Below are 19,172 nucleotides of genomic sequence, written 5' to 3'. Positions count from 1 at the left end.
CTGCAAACTGCGGCTCTCCAGATGTTCATGGACTACAATTCCCATCAGCCCCTGGCAGTGACTGATGGGATTTGTAGTCCATGAACATCTGGAGAGCCACAAGTTGCAGACCCCTGTTATAGAAGCAACTCCTTTGCCACTTGGGTAACATAACGATGGTTTGTGATCTAGGTCAGAGCTTAAGGGCTAGAAACTGTTAGAACACTTTCGCACATGCAGAATAATGCAATTTCAATCCACTTTCAAGGCACTTGCACAATTGTTGGAAAGTGGATTTTGCTATTTCACACAGTAAAATCCAGCTGCGAAGTGCATTGAAAGCATGTTATTCTGCACGTGTGAAAGTGCCTCTAGTGTGGCAATGAAAGGAGTTATATTTTTTTAAAAAGAGAAAAGACTGGGGGGCAGGCACTGTGGTTTGCTGGTGCCTTTTTTGCCATTAAGTCACATCTGACTTCCGGCAACTCCTGGTAGGATTTTCAAGGCAAGAGATGCTCAGAGATGGTTTGCTGTCGTTTGCCTTTGCGTCACAACCCTGATATTCAGTGGAGGTCTCCCGTCCAAATATTTGCCAGGACCAATCATACCTAGCTTCTGGGATCCAACAAGATCAGGCTAGTCTGGGGCTACGAGATGGCGAAATCTTGACAAGAGCACAATGTTTTCTAAATCAGGTTTTCTAGGATTATTTTTTGAGTCCACTAATGCTGTTATTAAACCGCCTTCAAATCCATCCTGTAATTCAGCTGTTTGCAGTAAGCTTCGCTTTAGAGGGCAGATTTGCCGTTAGGTCTTAATACAAAGGAAAATCCCTTCAACTAACGGCGAGCAAGTTGTGATTTCAAAAATGCTCCCCCCGCAGCCGCAATGAGCACCAGAAGGGGATGGGCTTGCGATGGGCAGTGGGAGAATGGTAACAAAAGAACCAAGAGGAAAAAAAAAAACACACACAGCAATTTTATACCTGCTCTCTGTAACGTTTTCTAAGTGGTGTGGTCTTTCCTAAATGTAAAACTCTTGTATTTTTTCTGTGGTTTATATTGCAGCAGGACTGACAGCTCGGGAGGGTTGCACACTCAGTTTTGTAAAACATTCTTGCCAGGTTTTTTCCTCTTTCCAAAAGACAAGATGGATTTTCCAAAACAACAACAAAAAAGTTAATGTTTCTCCACTTGGCTTGTTAACTGCATGTACAGTATTTGGGCAGCAAGATAATTAAAGTCAGTTTCAAAAAGCGTTTTGGCTGCAAGTTTTCTTGTCTCTGTCAGTGGCACTTCATACAGAACTACACCTAGCCCGCCTCTGTCCCCACAACTTAGGGGCAAGTCATCTTCAACTAAAAGTCTCCAGTTCCTTTCAGTTCTCTTCCAGGACTTCAGGAGAAACTGCTCTGCTACCTTGTCAATAAAGGGCAGCAGTGGAGTGGAGTGCCACTGTGATTCAAGGGGAGGCCATCTCTCTTGGGCGACTTTGGTTCAAAATATTCCTCAGTGCCCTACATTTTCTCCTAACATCATGACTCCTAACATTTCTTCTAACAACATGCATTGAGACTTTGAAACTGTGGCTATGTAACTGGCCCTGCACCATGGTGCAGGCAGCATTTCTTGCTAAGAGAACCTTGGGACACACTAGTCAAGGATTCCAACAGGCTTTTAGGACAGCATAGCTACATTACTGAACACCTAAGTCCTACTCTGTCTCAATACTGTTCTCGTGTCTGAAAGTGTTGGACATCCACAACCGTTGCCCAAAGTAGTCAAGTTACTACATGGGCTCCGCATCTATCTGCCACAAACCCATCTTTAGATTTCTCACTACAAGGTTGCCCAATATGAGGGGTTTTTTTGGATTTATATCCCCCTTTCTCTCCTGTAGGAGACTCAAAGGGGCTTACAATCTCCTTGCCCTTCCCCCCTCACAACAAACACCCAGTGAGGTGGGTGGGGCTTAGAGAGCTCCGAAAAACTGTGACTAGCCCAAGGTCACCCAGCTGGCATGTGTGGGAGTGCACAGGCTAATCTGAATTCCCCAGATAAGCCTCCACAACTCAAGCAGCAGAGCTGGGAATCAAACCCGGGTCCTCCAGATCAGAGTACACCTGCTCTTAGCCACTGCTCTTAGCCACTACGCCACTGCTGCTCCCCAGAGCCCTTACCCAAGAGGAGATACCCTCAGAAGTATTCTCTGGGTAAGCAGCCACCAGTTCATTACCCGAAAGTCCTGGGTACAAGATTTCCCCTCTCATCCTTAGAATATCCTCCGGAACCTCAAACTCCTTGCACTCCCCAGCACAGAACCGGTCCCATTCTCACGCCACAACTCTGAAAAGGCAAGCCGGAACCCCTCATCTCTTATCTTCTCTGCTTCAGGCAAACTCGTTCCCTGACAGCCAGCAGCTGAGGGCACTGAAGAGCACGGGCCAAAAACTTCTGCTGGGTAGGTGATGTGACATACATGCATGCTGGCTCTCCATCACCTGACCAACAAAGTTATGGAAAAGACACCTACAAATTTAAGACCCGGAGAAACAAGATTAATGTTTCACTCCAATAGTTTTATTAAGGAATTTATATATACACAAGGTAGACAGAAGATGCCTGGGTTTTTTTTTTAATGCTGACAAAGTCTTTCAAAGACGCAGGTTGGATTCTCCCCCTCCCCTAAATGGTTGAGTGGGGAGTGAACACTGAGGGAAGAAAGCCAGGCCACCCTCTGAAGCCCTCGGTCAGCCATGGGAAGCTGGCAAATTATCTGCAGTTCTATGTGTTTGTGTTGGGGGGGGGGAGGGGGGTTTACACAGGACAACAAAAAAGTGCAAACAGGAAGTGCAAGTCAATGCTTGCGACGGGATCTTGCCCCTTGTTTTATTAGGTCATGACGTTTTGAAGAAAAACCCGGAGGAGTAACGGGCAGTGTGTGCGTTTTAGGGGAAGGTGTGCCAAGAAAAGATAACAGGAGTTGTTTAGATATATCGACACCACAGGATAGGTTAGAAGCAGCCAGTGCTTTTGGAAGGAGTGCAAATATTACCTGCTTGCACAAGTCCAGCAAAGGACCAGTTGTGCTCAAGGATCTTGTGGAAGTCCTGCTAGATCCAGGGAAGAGAGAAGATTTCAGGCTCATGGAAGGCAGAACTAGCTTTGAAGAATTCCACAGGGAAAAAGAAAAAAAAAGATGGAATGTGTCAAATAAAAGACCGACCCCGGGCGGGGAGGAGTGGGGGGGGGGGGAAGTCGAATTTAGGGATGGGGGAGGAAGTAGAGAAAATAAACCCAATGGATAGATGTTTGCTGTTCAGTTCTTATAGGGGCGACCATGAGCAAACACGTAGGGGCTGGAGCCCTTCAGCCATTGGCAGCTCCCCTTCTGGTCTGGTTGGTTGATATCGTCAAATCCCAAGCAAGTCACCCCTCCCTCCTTATACCTGTCCCCTCCAAAAAGCGCACATGGGCTTTGACACTCTCTGATGTGAGACAAGGGGAGAAGCAAAGTGAGGCCTCTGCTACACAGAAGAAAGGTCTGGCCGGAACCATCAGAAAGAAAAAGGAAACCTTTTAAAAAATAATCTGGAGGGGGGGCATTTTTAATGCTGGAACCAAAAAAAAAAAAAGGAAGAAGCAAAAAAGAACAAGAGAGAGGGGGTGATGGTGGTTCGAATCCTGGTGCATTATTTCCACACTTGGGAGCTGAGAGTTTGGTTGGTTCCTTGGGCCCCTCCACGGCCCAGTGACTGTCCATATCCCATCATCCCGTTTGTGCCATAGAGGTTCATCCCGGCCATCTGCTGAGTCACCTAATTTGAAAAGGAACCAAGAAACAGGGTCAGATGCCATAGTATTACACCCACACAAGCATTCTTGTGTACACTAGAGTACACCTGTACACCCACACAAGCATTCTTGTGTACACTAGAGTACACCCACACAAGCATTCTTGTGTACACTAGAGTACACCTGCTAGTTCTTATGTTCTTATTCTGAATAGGCAGACGCCCGATGTTTTCAACACACACACCCCTCCCCCTGTGAGAGAAAACCGGCACTGGCTTGCACATAGGTTGGCCGGGATTTGTTACTGGTACTAGTAAGTAGGATGCTCTCTCCAATATGCAGCTAGAAGCCTGCTTTCATCAGATGGCAAGGTGTGCTGTGCGTGTGTGCCCCCAGTGGGGAGGATCTTGCGTACTTTTCCTGTCACAGCAAGACAAGCTGCTTCACCCTCCCTGCCGTACATATACTGACTTGTGTCCTAGCAGCATAGGAACAGAGCCACTTCGGTACAGATTGTACAGGCCGATTATAGAACACATTTGGCACACAGGACAGGAAGGTGGCATACATTTTGGTACAAACTCCTCAGCCTCTCACACTGTCAATCCTACCTCCAATTAACCCCCTCCCCAATAAAGTCTTTACAATTTCAGTTCTTTAAAAAGTCCCCCCCCCCCCAAATTAAGAAATAACACAGCCAAACACGATTCATGCCGCAAAATCAAGATTAACTGAGCACAAAAAGAGTTTTAAGTTTGCCTTAACTAATTATAAATTGGCTGTTGTGGATTTCCCGGGCTGTGTGACTCCTAATGTTTCACCTGCATCTACGGCTGGCATCTTCACATCTCACAGTGGCATACCTCCACAGATGCCAGCCATAGATGCAGGCAAAACAGAAGAAGAAGGAGGAGGAGGAGGAGGAGGAGGAGGAGGAGGAGGAGGAGGAGGAGGGATTTATATCCCCCCTTTCTCTCCTGCAGGAGACTCAAAGGGTCTTACAATCTCCTTGCCCTTCCCCCCTCCCAAGGTCACCCTGCTGGCGTGTGTTGGAGTGTACAGGCTAATCTGAATTCCCCAGATAAGCCTCCACAGCTCAGGTGGCAGAGCGAGGAATCAAACCCGGTTCCTCCAGATTAGAGTACACCTGCTCTTAACCACTATGCCACTACCAGACCACGGCCACTCAGCCCAGAAAACCCACAACAGCCAATTAATTCTGGCCGTGAACGCCTTTGACAATGCATTAATTATAAACTGTTCTGACTAATGTGAAGGACACTTGGCAGAAAAGCACGCTACATTATAACATGCTCCCACTGATTAATTGACTAAAATTTGCAAGACACATGTGTGGCTCTGGCCTGGCAAACATGGACCTTCTGTAATCCCAGTCCCAATAACCTCGCATGGTTCTTTGGGATGGTCGTGAGTTAAGACATCTACAATGAAGCTTCCACGTTGTCTGCAGAAACCAAGAGCCTCTTTCCAAGAGGCTGGCCAGAAAACTCATCCCATGGCCAACCGTGACTTGAAGCGTTACTGGGTTGCAGAGGGGAAGCCATCCCAAATCCAGCCCAGGAGCCTCTCACCTGAGCAATATTCCATTGCAGCTGCTGAGCTGGTTGCACACCATACACCGACGGTGGAACTGGAGCCATGCCGGCCACGTATCCAGCTTGCTGTGTCGCCATCATTCCATTGGGGACCCCGATTACAGCCGTCTGCATGCCACCCACATAACCTGCTGGGATCGCCATGGGTGCCACCATTCCAGTGGCGCCTGGCTGTGACATCATCCCAACCGGTGGTGCCATCATGCCACCCATCATGTTGCTGGGTGCTGCCATGCCTGGGAAACTGGGGTACGCTGCAGGGTAACCCATCTGGGTTGGGGCTATGAACACAGCTCCTGCAGATGACAGGAAGGGCATTAGAGCTGAAGTATAGAAGAAATCATGGTTCACTTACTTCTATTTTACCCTTTTTTTAAAAAAAACCTCAAGGGCCCTCAAAATCTGGCTACACAAAAGCCAGTTCTCAAAGTACTTGCTCTATACTCGAGGCGACCATGAAACACGCTTTGGGTACTGAAGGGAGATGATTAAGGAGGAGGCAATTAAAAGATCTGTGGTTTCTCTGTCCCCTCAACTGGGGCTCTGTATACTCTACACCGACCAGCTAGGGAGTGGGTTGGAAAGAGTGGAATGGAGGGAGAAGGCTGGGTGGTGCAGAACAGGCAACAGAGACTGGAGATATCCCATCCTCCTTAAACACCACCTGCGAAATGACACTGATCTTCCCCTGTGTCACTAAGGGAAGATCAGTATCATTTTGCAGGTGGTGTTTAAGGAGAACATAAGGAAGAGCCTGCTGGATCAGACCAGAGTCCATCTAGTCCAGCAAGTAGCAGAGTACAGGACTAGATGGACTCTGGTCTGATCCAGCAGGCTCTTCCTTATGTTCTCCTTAAACACCACCTGCAAAATGACACTGGTCTTCCCTTAGTGACACAAGAGTGCTCTTTTTGGATGCTGCCTTTAGAACTGTATGGTCCTGAGATGGTGCATAAGAAGAGTTGGTTTCTATATCAAACTTTCCCCTTCCTTCTCCTTCCCTTCCGCACAGCAGGCACCTTGGGAGGTAGGTGGGGCTCAGAGAGAACTGTGACAGGCCTAAAGTTATTCAGCAGGCTCCATGGGGAGGAGCAGGGAAACAAACCTGCTTCAAACAAGAAGGAAAACTTGGGAAGTTTGAATAAGCAGTCAACGTACAACCTAAAAATAAATGTATAAACTGCACAAAGTCTGCTGGCTTAGCTCTCTAGAAGTAGGTCCCATATTTTCAAGTGCTCCTAGCACTATACAAAGCAAACTGTGAAGAGGCAGAATTGTACAATTGCTCTGTAACCTAAGGCTCGACATTCAAATCTGACAATTTCCAGCTGTAGCCCTGGAACCTGGTCAAAATGTGCAAAAAGATTGTTTGTTTCTCCAGCGACAAGGGAGGCAGCAAGAGCATCCAGCAAGATTTCCAGAATTAGTAATGAGAGCTGGAATGCTGCAGTAGCAAAAGTCTTAAACGAGTTTTGAGGAGTTCCAAATTTGAATCCCCACTCTACTGTGGAAACTTGCAGAGTGACTCTGAGCCAATCACTGGCACTCAGCCCGACCTACCTCACAGGGCAGGTGTGAGGATAAAATGTAAGTCATTTTGGGGCCTTACTGGGGAGAAAAGTGGAGTATAAATCAGGTAAATAAATAATAGTTTTAAACTATTTTTTAAAAACAGTTTTAAACTATTAAAAACAAATAATAGTTTTAAACATCTTCACATAAATCTATTTGGTTGGGCTGTACAAAGCTCTTCCAAGAAATTGCTCTGAACATCAAAGTTTGCTTACAAAGACAGGCAATTGCAAACCTGCTTTGCACATACGCGCACATACACACAGAGACACTCCTCCCAAGGAATTTTTACACACAAGTTTGAGGAAGGGGTTGGTGTGAGAGAAAGGAACGGAAAGAGGAAAATGTCAGCTGTCACTAGCTCTGATGCCTAAGCACTCGACTGTCTTTCCCCACTCTGGGTACCTTGTGCGGGCATTGGTGGAGTCTGGGAGCTATATAAGGAGAGAATGGAGTCCTTTGAGAGCTGCTTCTTCCCCGTTTCTTCTGTTTTGCTTCCAGGATCAGGGAAAAGGTTCAGGTTTTCGGGAACAGACCCCGCACAGCCAGCTGTGGGCATAGAACCTACGACCTGATGAGAGAGAACACATATGCCATTTTCAGTCCCAAAGAGGAGATGGATAGAGATATCAAAACGACCATTGGACACTTACCGTGAAGGGTCCTTCTCCTCTGAGCCAAGGCGGACATCTTTTCAAAGTGGGTGTTTTCCACCAGCTTGCTGGAGAGGCAGGAAGTAAAACTTCAGTTTCCTGTTTCTGGTGGGAGACCCCTCCTTCTCCTTCAATTTTGAAGTCTTCCGAAGAGAAGTGAAGGTAATGGCAGGATCACAGAAGAACCAAAAGGAACCGTACAGGAAAAAGAATGGGTTGCTGGAAGGGGAGAGAAATGGACCCCCCAGCCAGGAACCTAACTATCGACCTAACAGGAAACTGAACGAACATGGTAACTGTCCCAAACCCCAATGTAACTCCCCCCTGCGAGAGTCCCCACCCCCATGTTTATCTGTAACATTGGGCAGGCAAGATGTCCCTCTTGGCTCAGAGGAGAAGGACCCTTCATGGTAAGTGTCCAGTGGTCGTTCTCCCCTGAGCAGGAAAACATCTCTTCAAAGTGGGACCTTCCAAAGCAATGTCCCTATGCCCGGGTGGGTCAGATTAGGAAGGTACTGTGTGCTGCAGAACCCTGTGGACAAAGGTCGCGTCCGCTGCACTGTACCTGTCGACCTTGTAGTGCCTGGTGAAGTTAGAAACAGAGGACCAAGTGGCCGCCCTGCAAATCTCCATCACCGAGGCCCAGGGGCGGAGTGAAGGGAAACTGCACCAAGAGCATGTGAGTGCCCTTTGCCCTTGCCGCAACGGTGCTTGCCCCTGCCCCAGAAGCCCTCGCCCTGGGTGTCATGCCCTCCCCTGCTGGTGCTACGCCACTGCCAAGGCCTTGCTAGCAAGGGCAGTGCTGATTGCTATTGCCTGTACTGAGTATGCTGTAATGTAATGGCTGCCACTTTGTCACTCTCCGGGGCTTGAGCAGCCCTCTCTGAGGATGTGGTTGCCCTGGCTTTAAGATGTGGTTCTGTGGGCATTTTGGATGTCCTGGGCTCTTCCTCGGAGAGGAAGGTTTCCTTGGAGCAGCTTGCCATGCCTGCTGCCCACCCTGTCTCTGAACGCCTGCCGGCAATGCTCCATGGTTACTGCCAAGATCGAGCTGTTGAGGCTAAAAAAGCCGCAGATAAATGGAGGTGGTGGTGGGGGTTTGCTGGCTAACTAACTCGATAGAAGGGGGGGAAAGGGTGGGGAGAAGATAGTAAAGAGAATAAAAGGCAAAGGCAGGACAGTAGCTACAAAGCTGCTTCTTCCTCAGAGGCAGGAAAGAGGGAGAAGGAGGAGCCTCCCATCAGGAAGTTTTACTTGTTGCCTCTCCAGCAAGCTGGTGGGAAACACCCACTTTCAAGAGATGTCCTCCTGCTCAGGGGAGAACATTTCATGCACATCATCTATTCTAGGTATTCTCCAGTCCCTTTTTTACAATTAGGCCTGTAATCAAATGCAACCTGCCAACAAAAAGCAGAAGCTAAGAGCCAGTTTTCACGTGCAAGCCCTGCAACAGAGCTGAGATTTGAACCACCGAAGTGCAGTCTGGGCCTGTTGTGTGCTGTTTCTTAACTCCCCACATCTTAGTCAAAGTTGCACATTCAGGTCCTGCTGTGAGTACTGCAACATTGGAAGAACAAGAGTTTGGATTTATACCCCACCTTTCTCTCCTGTGAGGAGACTCAAGGTGGCTTTCAAGCTCCTTTCCCTTCCTCTCCCCACAACAGACACCTTGTGAGATAGGTGGGGCTGAGAGAGTTCCGAAGAACCGTGACTAGCCCAAGGTCACCCAGCAGGAATGTAGTAGTGCGGAAACACCTGAGGTTCACCAGATCAGCCTCTGCCACTCAGGTGGAGGAGTGGGGAATTAAACCCAGTTCTCCAGATTAGAATCCACCTGCTCTTAACCACTGGCTCATGCTTGCAGACAGTTTTCTGTAAACTACTGGTTTAAAGTGGCAGCATTTTAAGATTTGCCACCTTTTTTCACTGCATGTGAAGACCACTCCTTTCCGCTACCAATTGGAGGGAGGGGCATACATTGTGCCTAGGTAGAGCAGTGGACATCCATAAGCAGGATGAAAATTCCAGCCCAGGTAGTCCTGGTCTCTTCAACATGCAATTCAGCCTCTGCCCCCTGAATGTGTGAAAATGGTTCTGCTCACAGGGAGATACCACAAAAGTGAAGGAGAGGTGGGTGCCTTTCTGGTTTGCCTTGGTCTGCTGCCCAAGCAACTCACTCCGACAGATGGCGATTTATATCCACCTGACTGGTGAAAGCAGGTTCATTGATAGGGGGTGAGTGTGAGCACCAGGGATCAACTACATGTTAAGCATTAAGTCAAGAGCAGCCAGATGGAATCTAGGCACTGACTGCTGAGCATTCCGGAGATCTGGAGGCAGAGAGCAGGACGGGACTGTATGGAAGCTGCTTCACCTGTTTTCCTCTCTTTAACAGTTAGATTTCCAAAGGGAGGGGGGGCACAAAGTGAAGCAGAGACAGTGAGCTGCTGAAAAAATAGGCATTGAAAAGAGAAAGAAGAAGAGTTGGATTTATATCCCCCCTTTCTCTCCTGCAAGGAGACTCAAAGGGGCTTACAAACTCCCTTCTCTTCCCCCCTCACAACAAACACCTTGTGAGGCAGGTGGGGCTGAGAGAGCTCCGTAGAGCTGTGACTAGCCCAAGGTCACCCAGCTGGCGTGTGTGGGAGTGCACAGGCTAATCTGAATTCTCTCTCCAGGATGGCAAGCCTTCTCACAGCTCCCGAGGTGGCGGGGAGCTGGGGAATCAAAACACTGGTTCCCTCCAGGATAAGAGTACACTTGCTCTCTTTAAACTTCACTGCACGCCTCACTGCTTGCCAAGTGAAAGAGGCTTTTTCAGTCCCTTCGAGCTTTCCCTGCTTATCTGTGAGCTGCTTCCACCATCAGAACTTGGTCACTACTTTTCACATCAATCTGACGAGAGGTCAGGAGTTTCTCTAGGCAATACATGAGCCAGGGTGGTCTACTAATTATGGTTTCAGACTAGGATCTAGGAGAGTCGAGTTTGAATCCCACACTCTGCCACAGGAGTTCACTGGGTGACCTTGGGCCAGTTGCCCTCTCCCAGCCCAGCTTACTTTGGAGTTTTCCTGAGAATAAAACAGAGCAGAAAGAACGAGGTCGTCCACTCTGGGTTGGAGAGAAAAGATGGATCTGAATAAATATATACTGCTCAACTATTCATGTGTCACCACTGGACACTGAACAGCACCCATGAACATGCATGTGTAAACCAGGCTGAAAAGTCCACTCCGTCGACACAAGCGAGACTTGGAGATCTAGCAAGTGCTTTCTGAAGTGGAGTGCCAACTGTTAGCGCTGAGCTCCCCTTCCTGCACACTGAGTGCCACCTCGCTCGGCACCTTCTCACCTTCCTGTCGGAGCTCATGGAACCGAAAAGGTCCAAGTCCTTCTCTAGACTACTAGCGGATCTGCCATTGGGATGGGGGGCCGAAACAGGAACGTCTAGGAGAAGAGAGGAAGGTGTTAGAAGAGTAGTGCAAAGAGTAGTACAAAGGGAGGAAGCTGACTGAGTTGGAGATCCCAGCTCAGGAGGCAAACAGCACACAGCTTGTCAGCAGAGAAATCCCCAGCCAACCCACTACTTCTCTATCCCTGTACCAATGAGGCTCAAGTGTCATGGCCTGTGAAAATTACAATTGGTTTCCCTTGTTTGTGTGAGATCTTCTGCTTTGGTCTCTGCTTTGGATAGAGAGAAGTGCCGCTGCCCGACAAATACTCTGCCACCTCTTTGTGCTTTTCATAGCAATGCTCACACATGTCACAGCTGAAGTGGAGAAGTTGTTTTTTTAGGAAGGGAAAAACAAGAGAGAGGTACTCCGGGGAAGTGAATTTTGCTTCCAATGCTACATTTGGGGCAAGACTGCAGGGAGAGGGAAGACTGCCAGAAACATTCTTAAAGCACCATCCATGCATTCCAAGGTCAATCTCTCCTCCGTTTGGGGGGGGGGGGGGCGGGGAGAGGGAGTCTTCAGCCTGCTATACTAGCAGTAGAACAGGGGAAGGGAGAGCTACTTGAACCCCTGGCCCTTTCAGCCTGCCCTACCACAGTCCCTTGCCCTAATCCTTCCCCACCTACACTGTGCACTAGATAAGTCCACAGAAGCCTTCTGCCTCTGGGCTCATGCAGCGTTTAAACCCAGCTTTGCTTCAGAGGCGCGAGAAGACTGCCGTGCACTCGTCCAATCCTGCAGCATCAAGCTCTGCTGCAGAGCTCAGGTTGCAGCTGCAGCTCAGAAAACAGCAGACTCAGGTAATTTCTGAAGCAGAGCAGAGTTGGTGAACATCCCCTCCCCCTCTCCCCTTGTCCAAAAGGATCCACCCCAGCAGCTCCCTCTAGAGAATCAGCTCACTTGCAAGGGCAAGCAAAGCGCTATGAATCTGACATGGCGATAGCAAAAGAGCCTCACAGCCCCTCACTTAAGAATCTGGTGCAAAAAAAACCCCTCCAAAAGAATCTGATGCAGGGCACCGTGGAGCGAGTTTCTTGCAAGGTTTGCAAGTTCTGGTTTTCATGTGAATACTGATCTCTTCTCAAGAGAGCAGCAGCCAAACTGGGCTCCATGCTTCAAAGACAGAAGAACAGAAAAAGTCGCAGCCTCATCCTTCGAGGGGAAACCCGCAAGATGGCGCTTCTTGCATCAAGGGCCCATGTGCCTCTGGCCAAAGTCATTGGTCCGTTGGGGCGGCCGAAACTCTCTTAAGACTCAAGCACAGGAAAGTCTTTGCTGACAGCGTGTGCTCTCAAGATGGCAGAGGAGGCTGCACTCTGCATTTTGCTCTGCTAACTCTCAGTTTATGACCAACTTAGTGTCCCGCTGAGGTTGCTGGCAGAAAACTGGCACCTTGAGGAAGCTCATTTTGGACCTTGCTCTGAGAGCCTCTTTGGCCACAGCTTTGGGATCATGCTCATATTGAAAACTATGTTGAAAACCATACTGAAGGCCAGTGTAGTGCAGGGGATAGAATGTGTCAGATTAGGTTCAGAGCTCTGCTCTGCCATGGAGGCTTGCTGGGTGACCTTGGGTCAGTGACCAATTCTTACCCTAGCCTTCCTCCCAGGGTTGTTGTGAAAACAGAACAGAAGTCAGAAGAATGACAGAAGCTACATCAGGTCCCCACTATGGAGAAGAATGAGTAAGTGACAATAAAACCGCAGTGCAGAGCCCCTAAGGATGCTGTAGATCAGATGTCAGATTACCTTTTTCTGGCCCAAATACTGAAAAAAACTGAACTATCTACCTGTGATTATAGTAACATGCAGGCAAAACTGGTGGTGAGAGGAGGGTTCTACTTGGCCAGACAAACTTGGAGCAAGTCATGACCACCACCACCCCACCCCACAATTCTAGCATCTCACAGATCGGCTGTGGACTCTGTTGGTGGCTGTGGAGGTCTAGAAGGCAATGACAGGCCTCAGCCATGTCTTCTCCTCCACTGCTTGGGTAGAGAGGATCTGGCATGCTGTTGTCAGCTTGTGTGACAGGGGTAACCCCTGCTGCAGATTATTCTGGGGCAAGATTTAGCTCTAGGACACTCCCAAGATCCGGAACCCCCTACATTCAGTACCCAGGGGGCTGCAAAACATGAAGAAAAGAAGAAGAGTTTGGATTTATACCACACTCTTCGCAGACGTAAGAGTCTCAAAGTGGCTTACAAACTCTTTTCCAGTCCTTTCCCCACAACAGACTCCTTGTGAGGTAGGTGGGGCTGAGAGAGTTCTAAGAGAGCTGTGACCAGCCCAACATCCCCCAGCAGGCTTCATGTGTAGAAGTGGGGGAACAAACCTGCTTCACCAGAATAACATGTGCCACTCTTAACCACTACACTACACTGCCTGTCTGAACCCATGTGACTTCTGGAGTTACGCAGCAGGTAGTATAGATACAAGGTCAGGATGGTGGGCAACAGATTGAGAGAGCTGGGGACAGGAAATACAAGGCGAGTATCAGGAAGTAGACTGTAAGGTGGAACAAGCCAAGAGTCAGAGTCATGGAAAAATCCCTCTTCACTACTGAGTGTTCTTGCTCCCTTGCTGTTCTCTGCTGAGATGCAGGATGCCTGCCGCCCCCGCTTTCTGTGTTGAGGTGCTGGCAACTGATCCACCCCAAAAGGCAGCAAAGCAATGACAGCTCTATATGGACTCATGATCTAGCAAATCAGACCCTGCAATCCACTCCCCTGTTCTAAGGGGAGCACTCAACGGTACAGGAGAGATAGCCAAGACTTGCTGTGCCTACCACCTCCACAACTGAGCCATGCCCTATACCACACCAGAGATCTCCCAACATCTAACTCTGTCAGGGAAGACAGACAGTGTCATTCAGGGGAGCGTTTCTCACATTCTCATTGAGTATCGACACAGGGAATCCAAAGGCTCCCTGAGCAAGTCTGAAAATGGCAGACCTTGATTTAAGAACTGCTGGCTGACTTGGAAGACATGTCAGGAACACCCAACAGTCTGTTCGTTTTTTGTATTCTTATATGTCAAGCATAGTATTTACTCAAATATAGAACTACGTCCTCCCCAAATATACCACCAAAGGGGAGTCATCTTACCATTTGCAAACAAGTCACAATTACATCAAGTAATAAAACAAAAAATGGTGTAATGTGTTTTTTGGGGTGTGTGTGTGTGTGTGTGTGTGTGTGTGCGTGCGCGCGCGCGCTACATTCCAGGTTGCCTTTCTTTTGAGTAAACATGGTACCTTCCTCACCATTCTGGATAGACACACCCTCTTATACGCTTCAATACTAGTCACACGGTCAAGGCACCTGACACAGAGGACCCAAGGCCTTTCCCTTCTTTCTTCCAGAAACATTTTGGACAACAAAACAAAAATAAAGAATAAAAAGATGTTCTTACCAAGTCCCAGCAAATCTATGACTGGCTCTGAAGATTTGGGAGGACTTTTCCTGGCCTGGCTGTCATCTTTCTTTTGTGGCTGAAACCAAAGAAAAAAACCTGTTGGACTGCTTTAATGTCCACTGGAAGTAACCAATTTCACATGTTAGGGAATTTTCAAGGAATCTATGTGTTCACACGAAGGGGTCTGGGGCACTTGCCTGGAACATGGGAACAGGGCTACTATAATGCAGTACTGAGTTCATTCCAGACTTTGGGAGAGGAGAAAACAGCATTTAATAAAAAAATACATTTCATATTGTAATGCTCTATTGTGTTTTAAAAAACCCCTGCATGGGATCTAACACATTAGGGGAAAAACCCACTAAAGACAAAACTCTAGGGTATCTGCTTTACTTTCTCCTGTGTGATGCCACTGTGTCTGATAGTTCATGGTCCCATCTAAGGCCTTCCAGCTTACTACATACATCATCTCTAGCAGTTCCTTTTTGCTATTCACAAGGACACTCGGCATTCCCACAATTGGTCAATCGTCTTGACATGGTGGGCTGTGCCAGAAATTCAGGAGAAGCTCTGAACCACAACAAGAAGGGCCTCCTTACCATTTTCACCTTCTCAAAGATGATCGGCTCCAGTTTTCTCTCCAAGCCTGCCTCCCTCTTCCATTTGTCATCCTTTTCTTTCTGCACACACAATCAAACCACATGGTGAGTGGGACACTAGGTGGGAAATGCCACCTTTGCCTCCAGCAAGCAGTTTTCAGAGCTGGTGGAAAATGTCCTGTAGCAAGCGCATACAGGAGCAGGCCCAGTTGGCTAGTAAATGGAAGCCATTCCCCTCCCCTCCCGTGACAACCAAGGGGTCCCAACTCCCAGGATGTTTTAATTGAAGGGAAAACAATACCTAGAAAACTAGCCAGTGTATATTCCCTTAAACTGGGAGGGCCTGTGGCTCAGTTGGTAGAGCAACAGCTTGGCACACAGAAGCTCCCAGGTTCAAACCCTGTCACTACCAGTTAAAGGGATCAGGTAGTAGGTGGTGTGAAACACTTCTACCTGAGAGAACAGCTGCCAAATGAGTAAACAAATGAGTAAACAATTAAGAACCTGATGGAACAATCAACTTACTCAGTATAGGGGAACTTCATATATTTTTCACTTTAAATCACTGCAGATGGTAGTCATTGGCAAACCACCTCAAGCAGGATTTCAACTGAATGCAATTCTCTCTGCTACAAAGAGCTATCTAACTATGCAGGCTCTCTAGAGCACATATCTCTTAGCTAACCCCAAACTCTGGTCTGAATAAAATAAAAAATTAAATTAAATAAAGCCTAGTCTGATCGCATCAAAGCTTAGAAGCTGAGTATTGAGAGCCAGCGTGGTGTAGTGGTTAAGAGCAGGTGCATTCTAATCTGGAGAACCGGGTTTGATCCCCACTCTGCCACTTGAGCTGGGGAGGTTTATCTGGTGAACCAGATTAGCTTGTGCACTCCCACACATACCAGCTGGGTGACCTTGGGCTAATCACAGGTCTTCAGAGCTCTCTCAGCCCCACCTACCTCACAGGGTCTTTGTTGTGAGGGGGGAAGGGAAAGGAGATTGTAAGCCCCTTTGAGTCTCCTTATAGGAGAGAAAGGGGGCTATAAATCCAAACTCCTTCCTCCCTCCTCCTCCTCTTCCTTCTAAGTACGGTTGGTCTGGGTTAGTATTTGGATGGGAGACCACCGAGGAAAACTGGGGCTGCTGTGCAGAGGAAGACAATGGCAAACCACCTCTGTCCATCTTTTGCCTTGAAAACCCCATGATCTCGCTATCGTCACAGGTTTGCTGGGACTTGTCAGCACACAGTTATTAACCCTGTCTTGCATGGCTCATTCTAGCCTGATCTTATCAGAAGTAAAGCAGAGTCTGCCCTAATTAGTACTTGGAAAGGAAACCACCAAGGAAGGCAGACTACCAAGGAAGGCAGACTAAGGCAAACCACCTCCGTCGCTTGCCTTCAAAACCCTAGAAGGTCGGCATATGTTGGCTGTGACTTAACAGAATTTTACCATCACAAAGTAATTAAAACCTGAGGGTGCAATGAACACAGCATCACTCCACAGCAGAATGTACATTCTGGATGAGCAAGGTCCAACCCCTGGAAGGATCTCATCCAACAAGAAGGGGGAAAGTAAACTGCCTGTGGCAACAGCTCTCCAAGACTCATCAAAGCAGAAAAGCACCAGACTAGATAGATGGACAGTCTGTCTCTGGCTTTATAAAACTGTCTCATGCATTCATTAAGGGGGAGGGGAAACATTGTGATACATTTAAGACCAACCCGTAATACACTGATGTCTACACTTCGGTCCATGTATTTCTTCTTCTCGTACTTGTCTCTGATGAAGCCCTCGACTGCTCTGTGTAGAAGATGGTTAAGGACAAACGAGATAACAGGATGTCGTACAACGAACGTGGGGGTTTTTCAGGGAGAAGTAATGACGGAGCCGATACCTGAATGACAGGGCTCCCGCTCTGGGCTGAAAGGCAGCCTTTACTTCTATTGCTCGTCTTTGCAAGCACAGAGGGGTGCTGGCACCAGGTGAGGCAAAGCTGAAAGTTGGCCACGACTAAAGAACGAGTGTGCAGCTCAAGCGCGCACTGCACTGTGTATGCAATTCCCACCTGAGCCTTATGGCAGTGTGGGAATCAGGGCAGCAAACAAGACAGCAGGCCTCAGGCTATGCTGTTTCTGGGCCAGGAACGACACAAACTGACCCCCCCCTTCATTGGGCAGCATTTGTCAGAACAGGTCTCCAAAGGGTTTCATGGTACTGTCCTGGACTGCAGCAGTTTTGTTTATTCTGCAATACAAGTGAGTTTCAAAAGCAAGGGGTGGGGGTGGGGGAGAGGGTGCCCACACAATAAAGAAGATATAAAAAGCAACACTGCAGACTGATGCTGTGTTTCGTCAAAAGCAAATCCCTCCAAGGCCAATGCAACTGACTTAGAAATGTGCATTGAATTTCACTGTGGAAAGGACCGAGACATTGTCATAGCAATGGAGGAAACCTGTGACTCTCCCAAGGGTCAATTGTTCTACCAGGGCAGAAATTAAGGTTCAACCCCTCCACCCCCACTCCACCCGTTTAAAAAATATATGGTTCTGCCTATTATCTTGTAACCAGTCTTCTTCCACCAGTCAAGTCTTACAGGTCCTTTTAAAACCTGAATTAGCTTGAGGACTGTAGCCTGGAAGATCGATCGGCAGACAGAAAGACAGAAACCCGCTACCCACTTCTCTGCTGCTGGTTAAAAACACATTGTATTTTTGTACTGTAAACTGCTTTGGATCCCCATGGAGGAGAAAAGCTGCATATGAATGCTGAAATGGATGAATAAACGAGTTATCCAGAAGGTGTGTAATGACAGGTAGGCTCCATCCCATTCAAACTCTCTAGAGAGCAGCTGCACAAATACAGTGCAAAGCATTCTTTCCCAGTGCAGTTGACGGCACTCATGCAGAGATCAGCAGGGACACCCTTCCCTCCATGCCGAGGTCCGCATCAGCACAAAAAGGTTTGTAAAAAAGGGAAGACAGGATGCTGGTCCGTTTGAGGTCGCCTGAAGTTCTCCGGGAGGTAAGCTTCATAGAGACGATTTGCTTTGCCATTTCCCATCTCCTGCATGCACTGGAAGAGAAGCAAGAAAACACCTGAGGCTCAGTTTGGGCAAGGACTTAACCCTGGAATACAAAAGGAGGAAAAGAGCCATGACGAGTGAACAGGTATACAGTACAGATTCCTCCCCAATGAAAGGAGGGCTGGCTCTATCCGTGGTCAGCGTTAGTCAGGCTTTCAGTGCTGAATGTTTCTAAGGATGCTCCCCAGATAGGTCCAAAAAGCCAGAGGGAATCAGAGGTCCCAGGGAAGCAGGAGCTGCTGGCAGTCTTCCTCCACTGTTTATTTAGTGGCTATGAGCAGAAGCACCCTGACCTGAATAGGCCCAGGCTAGCTTCCAGATGTTGCAACATTTCCAGAAAAGGAAGTGCAACATTTCCAGAAAACCTACAGTGCCAACATCTTCTGATGGTCATAGAAACCTTCACAACTTGAAAGCATCGTAGGCAGCAAGTTCAGACAGATGAGCAGGCCCACATCTGCTCAACTTCTGCTACGGGACAGGTCCCAGAGCCCATTTAGGCAGCCCAGTAGCCATTCCACTGTGGTCTCAGAGAATCTGGAACAAAACCACAGAGCTTGCTCTGTGCAGATGAAAAGAGAGAGAGGCTTGAATCAAAGCCTGCTGGTGCCCGGGTACGCTGATCTGCATAAAGCTAAATTAAATGGTGACTCAGCAATCCATTTTGTCCACAGTTCGACAGATCAGCAAAAAAAAATTGCATTTGTAACTTCCAGAGAACAGTAGCAATTCACTGTTCACATTCATTCAGAAAAGAACCCCTTTATTAAAGCTTTTCTCCATTTTGCAATCTGAATGCCTTACAACGTGTACAAATGTCTGGTGCAGTCTATTCTGCTGATCAACATGGCTGTGGCTCTTGGGCAGAGTTCTACCAGATTCTCAAAACAGTAGCTCTGTTTAAAAGGAAAGCAAGAAACAGAGTATCTGATGAATACATTTATAATCCTGCAGCCCTTCTGGAGAGAGAAGCTCATTTCCCACCCACTGATGATTTAGTTAAC

The 19,172-nt window shown here is 47.9% G+C and overlaps 1 protein-coding gene across 4 annotated transcripts in view; it reads right to left on the bottom strand.

The window, feature by feature from the left end:
* Nucleotides 1–2,536: 2,536 nt before the first annotated feature.
* Nucleotides 2,537–19,172, bottom strand: part of SMAP2 (small ArfGAP2) — a 50,637-nt gene continuing 34,001 nt past the window's right edge. For all 4 annotated transcript variants that reach the window (XM_048499393.1, XM_048499397.1, XM_048499394.1 and 1 more), the window contains 8 exons: nucleotides 18,073–18,158; nucleotides 16,808–16,886; nucleotides 15,085–15,165; nucleotides 14,483–14,561; nucleotides 10,967–11,061; nucleotides 7,367–7,532; nucleotides 5,366–5,685; nucleotides 2,537–3,796 (listed from right to left, as the gene is read on the bottom strand). In XM_048499393.1, the coding sequence (XP_048355350.1) occupies nucleotides 3,671–3,796; nucleotides 5,366–5,685; nucleotides 7,367–7,532; nucleotides 10,967–11,061; nucleotides 14,483–14,561; nucleotides 15,085–15,165; nucleotides 16,808–16,886; nucleotides 18,073–18,158 (1,032 nt within the window). In that variant the 3' untranslated portion in view covers nucleotides 2,537–3,670. The remainder of the gene's footprint in view (nucleotides 3,797–5,365; nucleotides 5,686–7,366; nucleotides 7,533–10,966; nucleotides 11,062–14,482; nucleotides 14,562–15,084; nucleotides 15,166–16,807; nucleotides 16,887–18,072; nucleotides 18,159–19,172) is intronic.

Source organism: Sphaerodactylus townsendi, linkage group LG06 (genome assembly GCF_021028975.2).
Source record: "Sphaerodactylus townsendi isolate TG3544 linkage group LG06, MPM_Stown_v2.3, whole genome shotgun sequence".
NCBI classification, from domain to species: domain Eukaryota; kingdom Metazoa; phylum Chordata; class Lepidosauria; order Squamata; family Sphaerodactylidae; genus Sphaerodactylus; species Sphaerodactylus townsendi.
The sequence above is the reverse complement of the archived record's forward strand: the minus strand, read 5'-3'. Positions and strand labels throughout refer to the sequence as shown.